The sequence below is a fragment of the Acanthochromis polyacanthus genome, chromosome 15 (assembly GCF_021347895.1).
Source record: "Acanthochromis polyacanthus isolate Apoly-LR-REF ecotype Palm Island chromosome 15, KAUST_Apoly_ChrSc, whole genome shotgun sequence".
NCBI classification, from domain to species: Eukaryota; Metazoa; Chordata; class Actinopteri; family Pomacentridae; genus Acanthochromis; species Acanthochromis polyacanthus.
The window spans coordinates 15,989,147-16,008,300 of record NC_067127.1 but is presented as its reverse complement, the minus strand read 5'-3'; the positions used below and the strand labels follow the sequence as shown (position 1 = coordinate 16,008,300).

General features: G+C 39.3%; 1 protein-coding gene across 2 annotated transcripts in view; it reads left to right on the top strand.

The window, feature by feature from the left end:
- Window positions 1-202: 202 nt before the first annotated feature.
- The window catches only part of macrod2 (mono-ADP ribosylhydrolase 2), a 415,173-nt gene continuing 396,221 nt past the window's right edge, over window positions 203-19,154 (top strand). For both annotated transcript variants that reach the window (XM_022198433.2, XM_022198432.2), the window contains exons 1-3: window positions 203-420; window positions 4,549-4,650; window positions 8,989-9,102. In XM_022198433.2, coding sequence (XP_022054125.1) covers window positions 384-420; window positions 4,549-4,650; window positions 8,989-9,102 — 253 coding nt within the window. In that variant the 5' untranslated portion in view covers window positions 203-383. The remainder of the gene's footprint in view (window positions 421-4,548; window positions 4,651-8,988; window positions 9,103-19,154) is intronic.

Genomic DNA, 19,154 nt, shown 5'->3' with positions numbered 1-19,154 from the left:
AGGCTGCAGCCTCTGAGAGTGGCCCGGTGTGAGGAGCCCACCACCCCACACGGCAGCAGAAAGAGCCGCCGCTAACAACCAACCCTGCCTCCTCACTGAACGAGCCTTATCTGATTGACTCATCAATCCGACCAATCGCACACCCACTTCCTTGTTCCCGCCAGCCAGTCACCTGCGCGGGATCCGTACACATAATCTACGGCGCAATCACGGTAGGTTGAGCCGACTGAGGTCCATAGAAATTTGACAGCTTCACAGGTGAGACAACCGTCCAGAGGCTGTTTCACTTTAGATTTCAGCTTTTTCCCGGGACTCTATTCACTGTGAGCCTGGGGTTGCCACAGTCAAAAAACAACCATTCGAAGTCAAATCATTCCGGCAGCATGAGCAAAAAGAAAAAGGACTGGAAGACTGAGAAAGGTAAGGCTTATTTTTTTGGGGGGAATCAGGCTATCATCATCTCCGTGGCAGACAGCATGAATTCTGAGCATGCCACGAGATTGACAGACACTCTTTCTGCTCCTCTCCGTCTTTCTGCACTACTACTTACCATCCAAGCTATTCGCTAACCCTCGCACCGTGACTGCACAGATGTTACAATGATGTTGCGCCTCTGTTTTGGCAGCCGTAATGTATGTTTGACATTCGCAGCAGCACTGTTCACACAGTGCGTCTTGCCTGCTTATTAGCTAACATGTTGGGCGCTCACTCGTTTTGCCCTCGTCCTTATTTACCTGCCGGAGTAGCACTAAGTAAAACAGCCTGTCTTCCACCTGTGTGCTGCACCAACTCAGCTGTTCCCTTCAACTAAAAGCTCCTGTAGCCCAAACAATAGTCATATAAACAAAGGACCCGTGCGGCTAATGTAAAGCGTGATTTATCGTCGTGTGTTGGAGGCTAACTCAACAGTTTCTATGGTTAGAATACACAGTTACAGTTACATTTTGACTTAAAGTGCTCTCAGTTTTAGAGACAGAAAAGACAGAGCTGCTGCCTTCTAAATTAGGGAAAAGAAAGACATGTTAACCCCGTCAATAGTTTGGTTATTATTAATTTATTCACTTCTTCTTACAATAGAGCTTTTTCCTGCTTTTCAGTTAACATAGCAGTTACAGCACAGGTGTAATTAATCACGCTAATGAGTGATGGCTGCGTCCCATTTCTTCTATTTATGCTAATACTAATACTAATACTAAATGAGCATGTACAGTAAACCAGCAAACATTACTTACACCTGTGAGCTTATCTATGTGTACATACAATACTTTGTAACAGGAGCAGGCGTGTATATGTGATTCAATAATCACATTATATGAATTTGAGACAATTTGCCACATTTTCCTTGTGTTTACTACATTTGACAAATGCAACTAGGATTGTTTGCAGCCAGTGTCCATATATTGGTGGTTAATAATTTTAATGGGCAAATGAGTCGGTATCCTCTCGTGGAGCCTTGTGACTCAGGTCTTTTTTTTAAGTATGCAAACTATTTAATAATGGTTATTCAAATTCTCCCAGCAAAGGTAATAATTAGTCAAAGCCAGTCATTCCCAGTTCGAGCAGGTAGCAGCGCAGAATGAACATCAAAGTAAGTCAGGTTTCATATTCTGAACGTATCCTCATGCCCAAATTGCTTTAAGAGTGGATCAAGGTAAGTCAAAATGGGAAGAAACTCTGAAACTTAGGGAATTTAAAGTGGATGTTTTTTTAAGTGGTGGTTTGGCCCAAGGCTAGTCTGTAGGCAGCATGAAAATGTAATATGTACTAACAGAAAAGATGCATTAGGGTAAGTCATGTTGACAACTGTGGTTTCTTTGGAAGAATGTGCCTAATTCATACAATGGGTGAAAACATGCAGAATCTTTCGAGGATGCAGACTTTTGTGAAGTTGGGAAACTTTCTCAACTACTTAAGGAAACAGGGATATTAGTCATTAAATAAACAACGTAACATGAGATGCATATTCTTTCAGTTTATCACTAGAATTTTGTTCAAGTTTGTCTGCAGCAGAGTGGCCAGTCCTCCCTTCTGGGGCTCATCAAGTATGTGAAATTAATATGAAACCTGTGGGTGGGTTCACACAATATATTGAGAGCTAATTGTGTTCTTGTGGCAGCTCCGCTAAGGTTTGTGATTCTTCAGCTCCTAAAAGCTCAGCAGACTAATAAAACCCGCTGGTCCAGAGAGCTTTGCTGTGTTCAACCTCAGAGCTGTCTGTTTATTCATCCATGTAGAATAATAGCATTTGGGAGGAACAGAAATGGGCAAGAGGGAGAGAAAATACATAAGGGATACGATGGATATCCCACCCTGCAGTAATACCTATTAATGCAAGCCAGACTTACAGTGAGATGTTGCCAAAATATGACCTAAGGAACCTTATACTTCTTTTTTTTGCAAGATATATTTGGGGAGTTTATGCCTTTAATTGAAAGTGGAGAGAGAGAGTGAAAACATGGGGTTTTAGGGGGATGAGAAATGGTCCAGTTAGTAGGGAATCAAACCAGGGACTCTGCTGAGGGAATTTGTGCCCTGGTGTTAATGTACCGGCACCGCTCCACTACTGGGTCACCAAGAACCTTCTATTTCTTACCAAAATAAAGTCAGGCCTCACTGCTCCAATATTTTAGGCTTTCATTTGTGTAAGAGGAAACTTTCATAACTCATAGTTATAAAATAGTACAGAGTTCTTGCGATGTAGGGTGTTGTTGCTGTTCTGTGTCATATCACATCCACTTTATTTAAACAGTTTTTCAGAGGGAATGTGTTTGAAGTCCACACTGCACTTTGGGCACTGGGGTATTTTCTGGCGCTGATTTCACAGTGAAGCACATAATTAGGATGAAGCTTCTTTTGCAGAACAGCCCAGTGCTGTCTGAAGTGGAAAAAAAACAGTAGAAAGTTGAGGCTCTTTTGCAGTCTGTGGAGATGAACATGAGGACACAATGCTGTGAACACTAAAGAGCGACAGGATAATACAGAGGTTAAGCGTCAGCTGTGTGATGTCAGACAACTTTGTTGGAGTTTTAAGACCAAACAAACTAATGATAAAAAGAAGTTAAACTTTGGAAACACAGATTATGTAACTAGCAGAGGAGCTTAAATGTAGATAGTGTCAACAAAGTCAGTCCTCCATGTAGTGTACAAAGTAGGGATCGATTGATATGGGTTTTTGGGACTGATAAAGAACTGATTATTGGATATCAAGAAAGGCTTATTTGGAGCTGATATACATTAAATGTAAAGTTTTAACAGCACAGGATAGCAGGCAACCTGTGATTCATAACTACGCTTCTTCATTAATAAGGGTGACTATGACTGAATATGAAAAATAGAGATTGTAGTGACTAAATTAGGACACTCTCCTCTGCTTATGTGTGATCGACTGAGATTGATCAGTTCATCTTCTGCACTGATGTCTGCTGTTCATCTCTATTTTCCTAGTCTTACACTGTTCTATCACTTTGATTGCCCGCTAAGGTTTATATCTTAAAGCATTATAAATTATTGTTTTCAACACAGTGTAATTTATGGCTGCTTTTTAACTTAGCTGCTAGCTGTTAGCATAGCCTCAGCCATTGTGAGAGTAACTAATTTGGCTGCAGTTTGTTTTTCTTGTACAGATTTTCTAGTCTCTGCTTGAGAGACATTTCCGAAGCCAGAGTGACTACACACAGAGAGGTGGCTACATCAGTCTTGAAGGAGAACATTTAATCTATCAGTAATTTGTCAATAATTCAGTGATACCAATAATCAGGGGGAAAAAAAGCATAATATCGGCTTGGTTCATCAGTCTATCCCTCAGTCTCAAAGTGCAGTATCAGTGATTTCAAATAAAGCTATAACAAGGAAGGACAAGTTCAGCAGAGAGCCATGCAGTTTCCACGACAGCCAGTTTGAAGATTTACCAACCACAGCTAAAAAAGTGAAGAGCTAATCAACTGGTGATGAGGTTCCTGATTGAAACCAGCATCTGCACTGTTTTGTGTGTCCTTGCCATAATGCTGAGAACTGCTGAATAAGAGGGGTAACCTGAGGGAGGTACCCATACTGAATCCCTACCAGCTCCAGGGGTAGTTCTTCATTGCAGATCCTACACTTTGACCTATCCAGCCAAAAGAGGATTATATTGCACGAAGCAGGATCACAGTATTCAGAATCACATTATTAAGGATCACATTTTCATAGAGTAATTGTAAAAAGCCAGGAGAGGGATGGATTAGGAGAAATGAGCAGCGGGACATAGCCGTTGATGAAAAGGCGGGGTCTCATTCTAAACTGAAACTTAATCAGGACAAGACCAGCAACTGACCCTCTGATATGGGTGGAAGTCGGTTAAAGTAAAGGGAGGACACACTTTGGTTTTAAAATAACAGAAGAAGAAAACAGACTATTTAGTTAACGGGGCTTTAATGGAAATATTTTTCCTGAAAATAAATGTTACACTTGTGCCAGTGCTCTGTTCATTTTCCTCTTTCTTTTATCTTTTATTCTTAAGTAGAACTGGCTTTATTTTTCTGTAAAACACGTTGTTTGTTTCCTCCACAGAGAGGCTGCTCCGTATAGATCGAGAGGAAAGGCGCAAGGAGTATCGTCGTCAAGACTTCATATCTTTGGACAAGATTCCAACTTGGAGAGAGGAAAATAGATGTAAGAGAGACAGCTTTGTGTTTGAAATGCCGAGTGTCTTGCAAAACACTTCCACATTACGTTAGTTTTTACACGGTTCAGCCAGATTGCAGCAATGTTTTGTGCCAGAAAAGCTGAAGACGCTGAAAGCTGATTTCAGATCTTTCATAAATAGACAAGAGGTTATTCCCCCAGCTGCACTGGAAATAAGGCAGTGAAACACAGAGGAAAGGAGCTACAGAACGACACAGCAGCGTTATCCATCCATTAAGTTAACTATTTCAAGTACACAGTAAAATATACAGATATTTAGCAGAATCAAATAATCTGTTTTCGTTAACAGAAATATAAAAGTATTCTAGTTTTAAGTTTATTCAATTTAAAATTAATTGATTTCAATTTCCAGACCACTTTAGAACTTCTCAGCATAAGCTGTTCTGACCTAAGGTCTTTTGACTTGAAATGTTGAGTTCAATAAATTAATCACTAAAGTCAACTGAACTTATTGAAATTAGCCTCTAAAGACAAAACTTTCCAGTGTGTACTCTTTGGAAGTAAAAACACACCAATGCATTTTTTTATATAGTCTGAAGAAAAAGACAGGATGTCTGTTTCTTTTATACATGTGGTAAATTAAGTAATAGTTCTTTCTTTTAATAATGATGAAAACAATCACCATGATGAAAGTTTATTTAAAAACGTATCCCCAACCCCTTTATATTAAGAATAGGGTAGGGAATAAATTCAATATAAACCTTCATAATGGTCAACAGGGTTTTCATTGTTTTGTTTATTTTATAACGTAAGTCACTTGGAGCAGATTAACATGATGTCTTTGAAGTGACTCTGATTTTCTCAGTTTGAACAGTTAAAACTCTAAGCTCAACCATCAAAGGAGCAAATTTATGATTTTAAATTAAACAAACAAGACAGACCTCAACATTGCAGACCATTTTAATTAAGCTGAAGTAGATTTGCTAGCTCAAACCACAACCTCCACAGCTCAGTAAATTAACAAACTGACAGCACCCAAACTACCACAAGTGTTCACACGACATGCAGTATTTAATCAAGATAACATTAGGTGTTGGTAGCACAGGTTGTATTTGTATAACACAGCAGAATTTTAATGCAACCCGTTCACCAACATTTTAAGATAAAAGGTGTATTTTGCGGTGTAATGCAATTCTCCATGTTGTAAATGTCTGTGTAGTTATACAATATAGGATACACTATATTGCCAAAAGTATTTGCTCACTCAAGTAATCAGAAGCAGGTGTTCCAATCACTTCCATGGCCACAGGTGTATAAAATCAAGCACCGAGGCATGCAGACTGCTTTGACAAACATTTGTGGAAAAAAATGGGTCGCTCTCAGGAGCTTAGTGAATTCTACCGTGGAACTGTGATAGGATGCCACCTGTGCAACAAATCCAGTCGTGACATTTCCTCGCTCCTAAATATTCCACAGTCAACTGTCAGCTGTATTAGAAGAAAGTGGAAGCGTGTGGGAACGACAGCAACTCAGCCACCAAGTGGTCGGCCACGAAAACTGACAGAGCGGGGTCAGCGGATGCTGAGGCGCATAGTGCCAAGAGGTCTGCAGAGTCAATCGCCACAAACCTTCAAACTAAATGGGGCCTTCAGATTAGCTCAAGAACAGTGCTTCAGCAGAGAGCTTCATGGAATGGGTTTCCATGTCCGAGCAGCTGCATCCAAGCCATACTTCACCAAGTGCAATGCAAAGCGTCGGATGCAGTGGTGTAAAGCACGCCGCCGCTGGACTCTAGAGCAGTGGAGATGCGTTCTCTGGAGTGATGAATCGTGCTTCTCCATCTGGCAATCTGATGGACCAGTCTGGGTTTGGTGGTTGCCAGGAGAACGATACTTGTCGGACTGCATTGTGCCAAGTGTAAAGTTTGGTGGAGGGCGGATTAAGGTGTGGGGTTGTTTTTCAGGAGCTGGGCTTGGCCCCTTAGTTCCAGTGAAAGGAACTCTGAATGCTTCAGCACACCAAGACATTTTGGACAATTTCATGCTCCCAACTTTGTGGGAACAGTTTGGAGCTGGCCCCTTCCTCTTCCACCATGACTGTGCACAAAGCAAGGTCCATAAAGACATGGATGACAGAGTGTGGTGTGGATGAATTTGACTGGCCTGTACAGAGTCCTGATCTCAACCCAGTAGAACACCTTTGGGATGAATTGGAACGGAGACTGAGAGCCAGGCCTTCTGGTCCAACATCAGTGTGTGACCTCACAAATGTGTTTCTGGAAGAATGGTCAAAAAGTCCCATAAACACACTCCTAAACCTTGTAGACAGCCTTCCCAGGAGAGTTGAAGCTGTTATAGCTGCAAAGGTGGACCGACGTCATATTGAACCCCATGGATTAGGAATGGGATGTCACTTACATTCATATGCGAGTCAAGGCAAGTGAGTGAATACTTTTGGCAATATAGTGTGTAAAGTATAATATTTTTAAGAATGTATAAAGTGAAGTAAACAGACATTTGTAGTGTCAAAAGAGATGCATAACAAGCCCAACCTTGCTTCTGAAAGTCTTTTTTTGAAGTTTTTCTGCAGAAAAAAATACAAAATTCCATTATGTGTACAATCCCTCAAGCAATAATTAGGGCCATTGCTATATTAGATGAATTTTACTCTGGACACTTACTATCCGATTTTAGGTTAAGACAGTTTTTCTGTGAAAAGCACTGCACAGCATCTGCCTATATGCAGTTACTTTGACAATACTTGTAGTATTTATCTGAGATTACAACTATGTTGTAGTATATTTGATTAACAAAAAGAAATATCATGTTAGATTTATTTTGGCTAATGCATTAATCAACATTGTGATAGTTAATTTTGAAAAGCACGATTTGAATAAATGTGATTTAAATGATTTGAAGAAGATTTTTTTGCTAAAACTGGAAAAAAAGAGAGTTAAAATTTCATGTCCACTGTGCCAATATTGATTTCTCATTTGTGAGACAACATACCCTCAGCTTTGCATTATCAAAAGCTAAATTGCAGACAATTGTTGGTTTAAAGGGTCTCATGTAACAAAAAAGTCAAGAAAGTTCACCCAAGCCTGATATTTTTCATTTTGGTCTTGCATTACATAACATGAATCCTCACATTGGTAACTGAACTGTGAATGTGTTAGTTATATGGTTAACTATATGGTTATCCATTAGGTTAGCGTGTCTCTTAAAGAGCCTGCATTCAGTGAAACTCTATTATTAGTTGTCAGCTTAACATTTAATGTGAGAATGTTGACAAATACTTAATGCTACATGTAAGTCATGTGTTGAAGAATGAGGGAATTACATCTTTTTTTGCAAGGCAAGAAGCTCAGAAGAGCTTTAAAGCATATTGCACATTACCGTTTTGATATAAACCAACAAACTACAGTTTATGTTCAGTGATGTGAGGTAGAATTACAGCTTTATGGAGAGAGCTGAGTGACGTGCATACATTCGTTGTACGGCTGAAGTAATTTTTTAATTCATAAATGAATTGCACATCAAAATTGTAACACAATTCATTTGGGAAAATACACAGATTGGTTATGCTACGCATCCAAACCAGCATTTAAACTGTTGTGTCAATGATTTTACAAATTCCTGCCGTCCTCCTTGTGACTGTTAGCGTGACAGTCATGCTTTTGATGGTATCTTAAGTGCTAATGCTCTGTCACATGTTTTAATTGATTATAAATAGATTTTTTTACACTGCAGTTTGACTTCAAAAAGTTTGATCTCTCTGTAAAATTTGATAATTTCCCCTTATCATGTACAGCTGATGCATATTCATTAGAGACTGTCACTGTCAAGTACAAAAAATAGCCATGACTCAACCTACCTGGCTTTTTATCCATGGTACTTAGTAGTTCGTAAAAATGTTACCACACATCACATCACACAGAATTATTTTTTAATATATGAAAGAAACAAATGTGCGTGTGTGTGTACATATATATATATTTTACCAATGACTGTTTAAGAATGACCAAAATATGAATTAATATTCACAGTATTTATGTAGAACACTTTCTGGGAAGTACAACAAACACATTTCTTTCTAATTTTGTTGTATTTTAAATATCTTGATATAGTATTGATTTGTAGAATGCACTGGAATAATGGATAATGTGATTCTTTTTATATAACCATCATAATATCATCGCCACATTTAACTAAAGATTTATTCCTTGTAAGCACATCTGACAATCAACTATTACCTGGTGTGACAATTCAAATAAACATAATGTGTATATTCATTCAGCAATGCTGCTTTATGTTTGCGTTCTTTCTTGAATCAATGCAACAAGTTGTCTTTTTTTTTTTATTGCAGCCAATGACAACGAAGAAGGAAAGGAGCTGACAGGTGGAGGAGGGCTGAGTGACAAAGTATCTCTTTACAAAGGAGATATTACCGTCTTGGAGGTGGATGCCATAGTCAATGCTGGTAAGAACTCTCTTTCAACGTTTGTGAACTGTGGGATAATGTTTAATGCTTGCAGACTGCTCACTAATAAATTGTCCTTGGCTGCCCTCTGCTGTTAAGATTCAGGAAATGCCGGTACTTGAGGACTTACACAAGATATGAGTATAACTGACACAAACCTGTTAAACAGGACATCAGATCTCATTGATATGACTGCCCATAGGCTAAAATACAGTATTATATAAAATGCAGTTTCAACTTTTAGTCCTACCTTATGCCAGTGAAACAAAAGGTTCATCACCAAAAAACTTCTGATGCGATTCATCACATTGCCTAATAATATTATGCGTGCTTCAGTGGTTATCCAGTGCTTTTGTTGAGGAAAAACTTGGTATATATCTGTTACTGTGAGTAAAAGAGAGGACAGAGAAGCAGCGAGGGTTAGCAGAAATGCTTTTTTCAGGGTTGCACCACTGTTATGTAATTTTCTGCAGTCTGCTCACAACCTACACATGTAGTTAGATATGTGATGCTAAAGGATTGCTTTACCTGTTGCGCCATACAGCTGATCCATGAGACAGTTTTGCACCCATGAAGTTACTAGTTCCACAGCATAGCAATGTAGCAGCAGTATATAATCACGGTCTCCAATGGATGCCTGCAAATGTGTTTTAGAACTTTTCTGTCTTCACGCAGTATTTTCAAACACGTACATATACGCATTACAGTCTACTAAGCAGTGTGCATCTTGTGTGAAATTAATGCTCCGTAATTTATGCAAGATTAATAGATGTGAAAAACAGACTGCTCTGTTGGATAGGGCTAATGAATTTAATCTATTATGTAAATACTGATCCTGATGAGGATAGGGTGACACGGCATTCTGAATCATCAGCCTCATGTAGAAGACAAAGATAGCACACCTGACACGCACCTAAATGTCACAGCAGTTGTTTTGCTTTATCAGGATTTTGACCTTTACAAATGTAGCACTCAGTGGTTATTATACAGTTTGAGTATTTTGTTGTTGCCGTTTGAGTTTTTGCTAACTGCTTTATGTCTGAATTGATTTGCAGCGTCTCTGTTGTTTCTGCAGTGATCTGTTTTTCTGCTGCTGTTGCGCTCATTGCATTACTTGCACATGTTGCAATGTTGCTTACAGAACTTGGATTTCATCATTCACTGTAGATTATAATATAAGCATTTGACACTTTGTGGTGCATTTTTCACTTTACTATATATTTTTAAAGAAGTGCATTTTGTACTTTATTGTGCATGCTGTATCTTAGGATATTTTTCAGTTTTATTATTCATTTTCTGAATTGCTTTGCTATATGATTTTAAATATATATATAAGCTCTCTATAGGTGAAAATTAAGTTAGAAGTTGTTTTATTTCCTGTAAGAACCAGTGAGACCACATACTAGCCTTATAGTATACATTCCTGTTATAAAGGCAGGCAAGGAAACTTCTTTATTTTCACTTTTACCCCTATTGTTTAAAGTCAAAGTCCTTTACGTAGCTCACAAAAGCAAGGTTAAGGTAGTATATAAAGTGACTGTTTTTGTGGTGGGAGAAATAGGGCACATGAGAATTGAAATAAGGTTTGGGAGGGAACATTGCAGGGTTTTGTTTTAAACTGTTGAAGGCTATTGTAGCGCAGGCAGTTTACTTCATCAGTTAATGCTGCCAGACATCCAGGCTCTGATTGAGCTACATGCTGGCCAGGAGGCAATTCATTCTGTTTAGCAGCCTGTCAGAGGGTCTGAAAGGTTGAAGGCACTGCTGAAGCCTTTTATAATTTTTAGATGGTCTCAAATCTCCCACTGCTACTCTATTCATAGAGCATTCTGCACTTGTCTTTGCACAGGTGGTAGGACTGATAAGAACATAGAATGGCAGACTTTCCTGTCCAGTTTTGTTTACCGCCTGTGCCAGTGCTGCACTGTAGCATGTTGTGAATGTAAATTTTAATGTGAATGAAATGTTCCACACCATGTCTTTGTCACTGGTAACAAAAGAGTCTACAGTATAACATTATTTTACGTACATAGTCCCTGCAAACTATTTCTTAGTTAAATAGACTGGACATGCACTGGCTTTTGTGGCTTTTGTCCAATTTGAGTAACATAGTTCTGCGCAAACATTGTGGGTATTGGGCAACATAGATTGATAAGATCTTTGGATAGCCAGTTCAACTCTTTGCCTTTCATCTATTCACTGCTTCCAATCTATTGCCTGCAGTACTTCCATTTTCTCATGCTGTTTTTCATTTAGGCTTGGCTGCAGTGTCTGAATTGTGGGACTTTTGGAGCACTGTGGAGTTAGTTAGCTTAGTCTAAAGCTTGATAAACTGTCAGAATGTCTTTTTCTCACAAGTCAAACATGAATTGAAAGGATATTAATTGTGCAAATTATGGTTAATTTTTAAGGTTGTTGTGAAGTAATATGTTTTCAATTATTAATATATTTAAGCTAGTTATTATGCTGCTCTGTGTGTTCAGTTTAGATGTGAACTGAATCATGACTGCAGAAACTGGTTGTTGGTGAAATAATGGTCCTGTGGTTGAATGTGGTGATTTACTATACTGATGTATTGTTGCACCAGACTGCAATGTGGGATGGAATATTGACATTTCTGTCATTATGTATTGAGCCACAGCTCATAATTTATTATGGCACAGCTTAACTTTTACCCTCCTATCCTTAAGACAGCATTAACACTCCTCGTGCAGCTCATTGAAATGAACAGCAACTTCAAAATGTCAGCTCTTGTGAAAATAAGAAACATTGCAGTGTGATTAGCTTGTTTGAAGCTGACATGTTTTTTATAATCGCATAACTTTTTGAATAAATTTCCATTCCATTTGCAATATGCCACCAACACTTGAAAATTTGTGCAGCAATGTTTTGTCATGACAGCAGCAATATGTGTTGCAACGGAGAAACATCCAGCTTGGCACTGCTGTTATGGTTTCTGCCTATAGCTTTAAGAGGGTGTCAGGTTGCTTTATGTCCTCCATTAAAATTTAATTATTGGGCTCATTGAGTTTTTAATTCTTCTTTAATTCTGTTTGGCTGGAGGTTTCACAGGAGGTGCTCAAACTGTCACCTGAGTGAGAGCCTGGAGAGAGCAGGAGAGGGGCTGTGGTGACACTCGGTAAACTGCAGGGTTAGAGGGCAGGAGAGCCATATCATGATGAGGTGGCTTGTGGTGCATCATCCAGTCTCAGCAGAAGGCCTGAGTCAGCCTCCTGTATAGAATGAGCCTCTGTTTTACTGTCACCATGCTGCATAAAATGTTGGTAGACTCGTACTCATTCTTACTCTACCCTCCTCTTTCTGTTTTTAAATAATGAAATTAACAGGGATGCACACTGACGCAGGCAAAATTATTGGTACCGTTCTACTTAAAGAAGAAAAATCACATTTCTCTCTTAAAAAAAATAAATAGGGAGTTCCAAAATTAAGCGGCATCCACTATTCTCTATTCTCTATTTCCATAGAACACATTGCTTTGATTTTTGGTGTAGCATATTATTTTAAATGATATGAACATGGAAGCAGCATTTAGAAAAATATTTTGTAGCACACTATGTCGAGACAATTACTGCAAACAAATTCTAGAGTTTTTTTATATGCATGTTTTGGGCCATTATCCTGTTGCAGGATCCGTGACTGTTGGCCTGCACATAATATCAGAGATCACTGACACTGAGTGATTTGCAGCACTGCCTTGATCATTTTTTGCTGAATTTTCTGAGCAACCTTGTAACATAACTTGAGCCTCCTTCATATTTTACTCTGGGGATGATCTTCTTACAAGCTCAGTTTGCTCTAATGTGAATATAAACTAAAGTAACTTACAAAAAAAGCTCTATTGTTTTAATTTTCTGAGAATATTTCTCCTTTGAACGATGAAACAGTGCTTTACCTTTTTGTTTTCGGAAATAACATGGTCCATATGTCCAAAGAGCTTATTTCCTTATCCATGGCCTCTCATTGTGCATTTTAGCAAACTCTGGAGTTTTAACATTTTTTTTTTTTTTTGCCTGGCAAAAATTTCTTCCATTGAGCCCACTTTAATTCAAAAAGCATGATGTGTTGCAGCTTTGTATAGGCTCTGGACCTTAAGCTTCTTTTTGAAGATAGTCCTGTAGCCTTTGCCTTGACCATCCTATTTTCATTTTATTTTTATCTGTAAGCATCCTTTTTTCTTTCTTTTATTCATGTCAAAGTAGGACTTGGTGATACGGCTTAAAGGTTAAACACAATTAAATGTTTTATGTTAGTCTATTGATAATTATAGTCCCCCCCCAATGACCAGAAGATAATGTTACAATTATAATAGAACCATTTTAGCCTATTTATCAAGATACATGGGTAAGAATGTATACACATCAATGAAAAACACACAAATACATACAGTTGCACACATAAGTTAAACCAAATTGGTTTAAAGGAATGAAGAGGCTGGCCTGGACCAGGTATGACTGGATGGGGCTGCTGTACCCCAGAATCAAGTCTATCAACCCTCGGAGCAGGTTGCAGTGGGTGCTTTGCTTAGATGGAGGTGGTGGTGGGTTCACAGGGTATTGGCTGTTTTTAGACTGCGAAGCACATCTTGCAAGGACAACCACTGGTCATTGCTAGCTGCAGCCTCCACAGGGGGATCTGCAGGTGTGGATTGAGGCAACTAGAGGCCAGGGCAGGTGCAGATGAGTATGCCTCAGAAGGCTAGTATGAAAGCCACAGGGAGAGTGAATAGAGTGCGAAAGGGCTCCACTATCAATGTATGACAGGCTGTTTACAAGCCAGGGAGGAGGACGCTTGGAGTTTTTTTTTAATGCAACCAAACTTTAAAGTCTTTTACAGTCTGCATCTGATGGATTTCAGTGAAACTACTTAACTTTCCATCAAACATTTTTCTTGTTGCTTATCAGCTGTTATCATCGATACATATGATTGTCATTTTTATCACCCAGGCCTTTTTTCAAGCTCATGTTGTTGCATTCGGAGATGGAACACTTTTGATTACTTTTGCTACCTTTTATTTAAAAAAAGCTTATTCTAAGATTGAAGATCCCTGTGATAGTAACTGAAGACAACAGTGAGAAGCATAACCAAAGATTAGACTCTTTTGTCCTGGGTATTGATTCCCTAAATGTGGAATTCCTGCTCAGACAAGTACAAATTATATTTTTCTCTTTTGGATAAAAACTGTAGTATGTTCAGTATGTCAGTGAGGATTCTTCATTATTCAGTCATTATGACAAACACCCAGCAATTTCTCTGATTGCTAATTCATCCACTAGTAGAACATGTCTTTGGCATACATCTTTGGATTTATGTTGGACAATGAAAGCAAAAGAAGACTATTACTGTTAATCAGGTTTGTTTCATAGAAAATTACGGGGTTGACTTAATGTTGAAAGGATACTTGGACATGGTTTTAATTTAATGTATATCATTACTGTTGCTTTTACATGGCAAACACAAAGTGATGTCTTCCAGTCTTCTACTTGTCTTTGTGCATGGAGTTCATGTGAGTGCCACCATTCATCTCAAATCAGAATTAGGTTGTGAAGATAGCAGTGCAAAGTGGAGAGGACTACTCTTATCATGATGGCTGTGGTAATTATGCACACGGGTTGACTCCTAATCCATTACCTGCTGCAAACCTTTCCCATCTTTCTGTATTAGATCATTTTTTACACAAGCCAATTTAGTGTGCACTGGGAATCTGGTTATGAATGCTATAAAGAACCTGAAGGGGTTGAGATGAGTTCAAGAAATTCAATTGGTATTCAGTCGTATGGAGCCACTTGTACTGCAGTCATCACAGGTTTGATGAGAGCAGTGACCCTCAGAGGGCAGAATACCATGATCCACTGGAGATTGACTTTTATATGTTTTCTGATATGCAGTCCATTCAAACAGTGTTTGCCTGCAGGGTAGCTTGGCACAAAGGCAGCATTGTTTACCTTCATGGCCATTCAAGCATAATGTATAGTACACAACCCTACATGTCCAGGTCTGGTCAATACTGAATAGACTTTAACTTTATTCTGTGGTCAGAGCAAAGTAACATGTAAAGGTGCGACTATTTTTGTTTTTTTGTTTTTTAAAAAAAAATCTTTTGTGGGCTTATCATTGTTGTAAGTTATTACTGCAAATGATAGTAGAACATGACATGGATTTTGTTTTAATGCATTTGACATCAAATTTGGAAGAGCAGCATGAGAAATGAAAACTGATAAAATTTGCAATATTTGACCCTTCTAACGTTATTCATGCATTATGAAAACCACAGCTACAAGCAAATTTCTCTGAAAGTTAGTTATTTAAGAGTGAGGAAAGTACATGGTGGCTTGGGTTCATCCTTCCCCACTTACTGAAAACCCTCAGTGGTTGTGGTAGCACAACAACGGTGTAGGATAATGGTATGTAATGTCCAGAGAATATTATGTGCTTCTCTGAGTCACAAGCTTTAATGGAGAGCACTGCCTTATTTATTACGGAATGACTCTGAGTGCTCTGGTAATATTTTAGCCTACAAAGCAGAAGGCTTTCCAGCATGAAAAGTAGATGTGGCATTTTTATTCTATTGCTGAGCTCTCAGTCTAAAGACAGACTCCAAAATGACAGACTTTTCATTGTTGTTCTTCCCAATGTTAGGGCGCTTTTAAAGGTCTAGTTGTAATATATGACAACATAGTCTACTTTTCTGCATTGTGAAATTGATTTGCTGCCAAAATCCTTATTTTATTGTGTCTGTTTAAAATTTGGCAGGGACATTACATTACTGTTGAAATGGGGGACTCTTTTTTTTCCTTTGGCTGAATAGTTTGTCTTACCAATAAGCTCATACACACCAACACCTGATTTAGGCATGGCATACCAAAGAACTGTGTCAAATTTCCAATGCACTTTTTACTCTTCCATTGCCCTGAATGAGTGATAAAGACTATGGCATCTGGTTTTGCTTCCCACTGTTTAGGGATCTTGTCAGCTTAGACTCTTCATTAGATTTTCTGTCAGGCCATGGATGTGCTGCACAACACACTCGGCCCCTAGAGAGTCTGGCTCGATGGGCCTATCTGTCTCTCTGCAGATTCACACTCTGTGCCATAACCTGGCTGAGTGATGCAGCCACGCTCCTAGCAATATGACTGCAATTCAGGGTCTCTCACTCTCTCTTTGTTCTTTCTTTCATTCTGGGGCCAGTTGTATATCTGGGCAAGTACACACACAAACAGACACATAGGGCTGTGTTTCCATCCCTTCAGAGGACTTTACATTGCCTTACATTAACCCTAACCATCAATACAATTTGCCTATCTGAAATTGTACCCTAACATTAACCTACACCTAAAACTAATATCATAATGAAATGTAATTATTTATCGTATGGGGATTTCATTTTTGTCCCCAAAAGTGAAGCTATTCCCCACAATATGGTATATTTATGTTCCCACATCACAAGCATTCCAAGTACATATGTACACATATAAACTACATTATAAACCATGGCGGAAAACTGGTAACTTCTTGAACAAACTTGTGATTGTTGCACTGTCACACCAAGAATGAAAATCAATGTCCCTGGCTGAGAGAACTTGCTGCTCTGTTGAACAGTGAAATGACTCTGGTGAGTGGGTTGCAGTGGGTCTTGCACTAAAAGGTCCAGTTAATCGTATCACCTCTGAGAGAGGTACAGCACAAGGACAGGGTTTTCCCTGCCATCACTTTGTAAATGTGAACTGAGGTGACAAACCAGCTGGTGAGCTTCCTCTTGCTCCAATTTCAGTTTGATTTCTCCCCAGTATCCAGTGAGCCCTGCAGTCGGCCTCGGTGTTTGGTCAACATCAGCGCTGTTTACCGAATCTCGGTGGCCTGCGTAGTGCCAACATGGCCAAATAGAAATAATTTTTCATGAGGTGTTGCTAATGGAAAGTAATCATGGGAATCTGTGCTGTCAGTGTGTGTCCGTCTGGCACTTAGAGAAATGTTTACAATTGCTTGGGCTGCTAATGGTCTATGACTGCATTGAGTGTTTGAGAGAATGATCCTACCCTTAGTACCCAGTCATGCACTTTGGGACCCAGCCCACATCTTCTCTCCCTCTAACACAAACACGCGCACCTGGACACATGAATACCACACACCTACTTAAAGCGAAGGCCGTGAAACTGAGTCTGTGTCTTCGGAGACAGTTGCCAGCGCTCATGAAGAGACCCGTCATTCAGGTCAGGTCCTCACTTGTCTCCCTGGTGGACACAGAACTTAAGTCATCGTTGTCAAGGTCAGAACATCGCTGTTTGCATCCCTGTTTTTCTTCCTGCCCCATCGCCTCTGTTCCTCCGGCCCCTCCCTGTCCTGAAACAAACATTTCAAAACACCTTGCCTTATGCTGCACACACGCCACACCTCATCCATCAGGCCTGTGAGTAATTGAGACTCTATTCAGATGGGAACATGAGGAAATTGTCTCTCACCACCTTCTGTTTCTCATTTCTTTTGTCCCACACAAGTTGAGGGTCTTTGAAAATGGTAATACCCGTAGAGGTCATTTATAGAGCACAGACCAGAAGACAGGCAATTTAAAAAATAAAAAATAAACAAAGGCATTAGTTTTATTCAATGAAGAAAAAATCATCCTAGTGGTTTAAAGAAAGCCATTCCTAAAAAGTATTAGAAAAAAACTAACGTATTGGTTTTTGAGTGGGTACTTAGAGATGGCAGTTACAAAATGACTCACGTCGTACCCCTACGCATGCATTATGAGAAGGCCTGTGTGTGTGAGGGTGTGTGTGTGTGTGTGGTAAGTGTATGAATTTCAAAAGTGACTGAATATTTTTAAGCAGTATAAAGCAGGTAAATCTTCCATTTAACAGGCAACATTGCAGGCAGAAAAACCAGAAGAATGGATTCAGTGCTCTTGAAGCTGATGTATCTGTTAACCTGTAGGGGGCACTGTGGCTCCATTTACATATCTGACATCTCTGCCAGCAGAGTTGGTTTGAGCAGTGGGATGACTGAGGTGGTTCTGCATTTCAGATGGATAAATTCCCTTTTTCTGCTACCCCTTCACACATGTTTCTTAAGAAATGTTTTTTGGTAACAACTGGAAATTCCAAGGCATCTTATAGATTTTCAACATCTGCTTCTCCAGTAGCCTAGAAAATCATCCACTGTTTTTTGGAAACCAAAACATATTTTTGGAACAAAATGAAACACTTTGCAAAAACAGGAGATGCTGAAGCCGAATTCAGCACTCACCACAAAGTTAGGGCTGTTATGCTATAGGTCCACTGAAGAAGTGAAAGTGTGTCTGTATTATACACTTCTTTGGCTCCTGCAGACATGTGGAGATAAAGCGAGTGTGTAGTTGTATGAACAAAAGATGAAGTGAGCTCTTTTATCTATAAGAGAATGTGGAGAGATGTTGGGTGAGACTAGCTCTTTATTGGTAGAGTGAAGCAAGGGGTGAAAGGAGAAGGCTGGAGAAATCAACCCCTGACTGTTTCCCGGCACAATCCCCAGACATTGTGCGCTGCATTGTCATCAGCAGGCGATTCACTGGTTTTGACAATGTCCCTCTTTGAGCATCAATTCATTCTCCCTGCTTCTGTTCTCATAATGTTCACCTCAGTTCCCTCCTCTCAGTTTCTCAGTTAATCTCTACTCCTGGAAATGCTGTAAGCCCTTGCAGAAACAAACAAATGCAAGCCATGTACAGCAAGCCCAGAAAAGTGTGCACCTTAGCAGAAATACTGATGAGCTACTTGGTTACACGCTTGCAGTGGCAAGTTTTCTATAATGGCTTTCTATGTATTATGGCTAGGTAATGGTAATGGCCCAGGTAATGAGCAACATAATGTCACCAGTAAGTAAAGGAATATAAAGCACGCATTTTAGCGAGGGATGTGATTTTCTTTCACCAGACACTGCATTTGATGATTTCATGCTTCAGCTTTGCAGTTCCAGTTTCCTAAGAGGAGAGGCAGCGGTTCAGATATATTCACGCTATACTGCATATGTAGTCATGTCATAGCAGCAATAAAACAATC